This window comes from Ciona intestinalis, chromosome 8 (assembly GCF_000224145.3).
Source record: "Ciona intestinalis chromosome 8, KH, whole genome shotgun sequence".
Classification (NCBI taxonomy): Eukaryota; Metazoa; Chordata; class Ascidiacea; order Phlebobranchia; family Cionidae; genus Ciona; species Ciona intestinalis.
This window is the reverse complement of record NC_020173.2, coordinates 6,253,705-6,257,859: the sequence shown is the minus strand read 5'-3', so window position 1 is coordinate 6,257,859 and position 4,155 is coordinate 6,253,705. Positions and strand designations below refer to the sequence as shown.

At 33.6% G+C, this 4,155-nt stretch overlaps 2 protein-coding genes across 2 annotated transcripts in view; both read right to left on the bottom strand.

Annotated features, from left to right (window-relative positions):
• LOC101243160 (WD repeat-containing protein 60-like) overlaps positions 1-1,994 on the bottom strand; it is a 15,366-nt gene extending 13,372 nt beyond the window's left edge. The window contains exons 1-5 of the mRNA XM_004226316.3: positions 1,959-1,994; positions 1,779-1,809; positions 1,183-1,214; positions 904-928; positions 479-525 (exon numbers count right to left, since the gene is read on the bottom strand). The gene's annotated coding sequence lies outside the window, so the exon portion shown is untranslated. The remainder of the gene's footprint in view (positions 1-478; positions 526-903; positions 929-1,182; positions 1,215-1,778; positions 1,810-1,958) is intronic.
• A 39-nt stretch (positions 1,995-2,033) lies between these two features.
• LOC100177397 (protein PXR1-like) lies at positions 2,034-3,884 on the bottom strand. The gene is made up of 5 exons (XM_026835388.1): positions 3,702-3,884; positions 3,248-3,359; positions 2,926-2,972; positions 2,603-2,655; positions 2,034-2,328 (listed from the first exon to the last, which is right to left on the bottom strand). Exons 1-5 carry the CDS (start codon positions 3,711-3,713, stop codon positions 2,049-2,051), a joined length of 504 nt encoding a protein of 167 aa, XP_026691189.1. The 5' UTR covers positions 3,714-3,884; the 3' UTR covers positions 2,034-2,048.
• Between the last annotated feature and the right edge of the window lie 271 nt (positions 3,885-4,155).

Below are 4,155 nucleotides of genomic sequence, written 5' to 3'. Positions count from 1 at the left end.
TACCCCNTGGTTATAGGCAGGCGTGCTAACCATTATGCCACAGCGCCGGACAAGAAATATATTTCAACTACAAGATTCACCAACCTACCTTTTGTTTCCTTCACTGTCTTTATATTTAGATTCCTGTTAAATCATAGACAATTTTAAATGTTAGCAGTTGTACATATATAACAATTAAGTTTTGTAATATATATAATTTGGGACAAGTTTTATGATGTTTGTAATTTATTTAAATTTATCAAGAAATTTTAAGTTAATTAGTAATAAAACAATACAATAAAAAATGTTTCAAAAAAAAACTTTGTAAAAATAAAATTTAAATATTTGTTAAAACAAACAAGTAAAACATGTTTCACAAAATTACAAAAACTTCCAGCTCACTTGTTCAAGTTCTTCTGCTTCTTTTCTGAAAGTTAAAAAATAAGTTTATCTGGAAGCACTGAAAGTGTATTACAAAAATCGGGAACACTAAAATTACCTTTTTCTTCTTTTCTCTTCTTTTCTTTCTCTTCTTCTACGTTGTTCCTAAATTGGAGACAAAAATATAAAATTGACACCTGTGATTTATAACGGAGTTGGTCCATTTTCCCAACATTGTATATACACATTCTATTCTATAAGGGTGAGATCCTACAGTGAGGCATGCAATGGAGCCTGGGATTTAGGCCAGAGTTGGCCCATTACCCCAACATTGTATATGCACATTCTATTCTATAAGGGTGAGATCCTACAGTGAGGCATGCAATGGAGCCTGGGATTTAGGCTAAAGTTGGCACATTACCCCAACACCCAGGGTGCTACAGCATGGACAGATGTTATAGCTTGCCACTCACCAAAAATAAACCATATTAAAATTTAAACTTGTTTAAAACCACCATCCATCACACAACAAACCAAACTAACCTCTTCCTCTTCTACCCCTGCATTCCTGGGTAAAAATAACAAGTTAAATTTTATGTTTCAGCAAAAAGTATAATGTCACCCCTGCCTGTTTTTATCAGCTGCACGTTGCACCCCATATTTTTTTAATTGCCCCCTATTTAAAAGTTTTACCCCTATTTTATAAGTTGCCCCCCCGTTTCATAAGTTGCACTCCTCATTTTATAAGGTACACCCCTACTTTATAAGTTGCACCCCATATTTTATAAGTTGCATTCATAATGTTATTCTTTTCCATCCTACCTTTGGTGTTGGTCTTCTCTTCTTTCATGTTTCTATTAGTGAATAAATCCAATTAATATTATTCTTTCTAATACATATGTTAGAATTATAATAAGGCAAATAACTTTTCAACATAGTTAAAGCATTTTTTGCACTGTTTAGTTTTATTCTGATGAAACAAGGCTAAATAAATGCCAGAAAATCCATGAATGAATGTAGCTTACTTTATCCTCACATGGCGGGGCAATGACAGCCATTACAACACGGGTGTTCTGTTTCATACACCTCGTGCCCGCTTACGAGTTACCATGCATATGTTATTTTGTGGGTGATTGTTTTATATATGGCAGATAATTTGGACAACCCATTAGTGACCACTGGGTTGAAGCAATTGTTGTGTGTTTGCTCAAGGACACATACACCCATAATGATAGGGGAGACAAGACTTGAACCCGTTTCATTTGGGTAAGAGGCAGGCACGTTAACCAACTGTGCTACGACGCGGACCATATTTACAAAACAAGTGCAATATGCCTGACAATAGCTTATACAAGTAAAGTGACAATACCAGACCCTGTAAGAAGTTATTTAGTTTTATTTAATCAATGCCACCTCACCCTTTCCCTTCTTTCCCCATCTTTTGTTGCGCTGCAATAAAATATCAAGGTTAAAAATTATTAAGTCTTGAAGAGATTTTCTGTTTATTTATAATCTTAAAAGATTGACATTTGACGGGGAAACATCATCCGGTCGTTAAAACAACAAATCTACACATCAGTCATCAACAATGTATTTACCTTCCTCTTTTTTCCTCTCTCTCACGTTGTCGTCTCTCCTATAATTATAACATTAGAAAAAACCAGTTATAGCTAATTTAAAATACCACATCATTTAATAAACACATTAAATAAGTTTATAATTAGTAAATGCAAATGCTGTTTTACCTTTTCTTTTCTCCTTGCTCTTTCTTCTGGTGTTTCATGATTTCTTCTCTCACTTCTGCCTTCTTCTTCCCTTTTCCGATGTCTCTCTTCTCTCCTTTTTTCTTTTTCTCTTCTATATTCTTCTTCATTACGAATTTCATGCCTGGATGATTTTTCTCTCCTTTCTCTTTTTTCTCTTCGTTGATCAGAACCTTCTGGAACTTCTCTCCTTTCCTTATGTCGTCTGCAATAAAATACATACGTTTACTGTTCTGTAACCAAAACACAAATACAAGATAGTCTTATAAGTTATTTATATATAAATATATAACAATCCAGCACATGCACGAAACTTTAAAAAATACAGGGAAGGGGCGTATATTTATATATGAATTAATGCACTAATATTTAACACAGATAATTCTGCTGCAAATTTCACTTAGTAACCACAAAAAACTTTCCAAGTTAAATTCACACAAATGACACAGTATATTCAAAGCAGAAACATTATGTCTCACCTTTCTTTGTCTTCGTTTTTACTTCTATGTTTTCTATTATCTTCATCCAGGACCTGACAACAAGATACACTGATTAATATACAACATATAGTAGGGTAGGGGAAGATGGGACACCGTTTCCTTCTATTTTCTCAGCCAATTTAATAATAAACAAAGAACATTCAAAGAATTATAAAACTGTACCCTCACGACTCCCATAGACCGCTGTCAATTGTTTAGAACACGATCAGGATATTTGGATATTATGTGCTAAAGGTTCCTCCACCCTACTATATATATTGTTCAATATGAACTAAACATATTGTTGAACTACATTAACTCACCCTGTGTGAAGAATGTTTCTCTTTGCGGACTTCTCTACCGTGGGAATCTAAGCAAGAAAGAAAACAATGAATGTAACTTATTTATCCTCGCGTGGCGGGACAACGACAGTCAACATAACATGGGTGTTCTGTTTCATACACCTCGTGCCAGCTTTAAGTTACCACTTATAGAACTTTGTCAAAGTATATTGCATTCACTACATTAATCAATGAGGTTCTTATGTTTGACAACTATAAATGTAACTGTATTTTAACAATGTACCTAATATTTCACTGAAAATAAAAAACGCCCCCCTGTCCCCAACCTCAATAAACAGCCCACCTTCTATATTCCTTGTTTTATCTTTCCTATGAGGTCGATCGTTATTTTTATGCAAAGCTGACGTCAGTTCCTCACTTGTCCAGGTGTCGTCTCGTTTCTTACGACGAGGTTTCTAAACAAATAAAATATTTGATGGTCAATTAATGGGTAAAAATTGAAATGTGCAAAAATATTTGGTAATATTGAAATTGAGGAACCCTCTCTAACTTTACAGATTAAGCACAAAGTAAAGAGCATTTATTAGTTAGCATTGATGTATGAGTGGGATTTTTTAACAGTAACAAAAGATGAAACAAAATGCATTAAAACTGGCTTAAACAAATACAATTAAGCATAGTCCACAGTGAACATATATGTTCTACAAACCACTGTCTATATAAATTGCATTGGAAAGTTTCAATTTGATTATTTCCACAAATTATATCAATAATATATATACAAACAACATTTATACCTCTGAAGTCATTCTTCTAGGTTGTGTTTTACCTATATGCTATGTAACCAGAGAATCCAGGTTTGAAAATAACGAATGAAGTTAGTACTATATATGCCTTACCGTATATATAGTAACTATAGATAAAATTAGTTGTACAAACGCGCTAAATTTTTATTTATATTTTATTCATTATTGATTATTTTGCCTGGAATAATTTAGTAACGCGTAAGCGTTAAATCAAGCTGTTCTAAACATGTTAAAATGTTTCGTCCCCTATATAAATCTTGAACCTTGCTGCAAATCCGTGATTTTGTTAAAAACTCACATGCTTTCATTTGAAGACATACACATTTCCTAAATCTTTCCAACTGAACAAGCGAGCACAAGGTATAGGAAACACTACACCTGTGTTATAACGACTGTCATTTCCACGCGAGGTTTATTAAGTTACATTCGACCACTGCTATATACC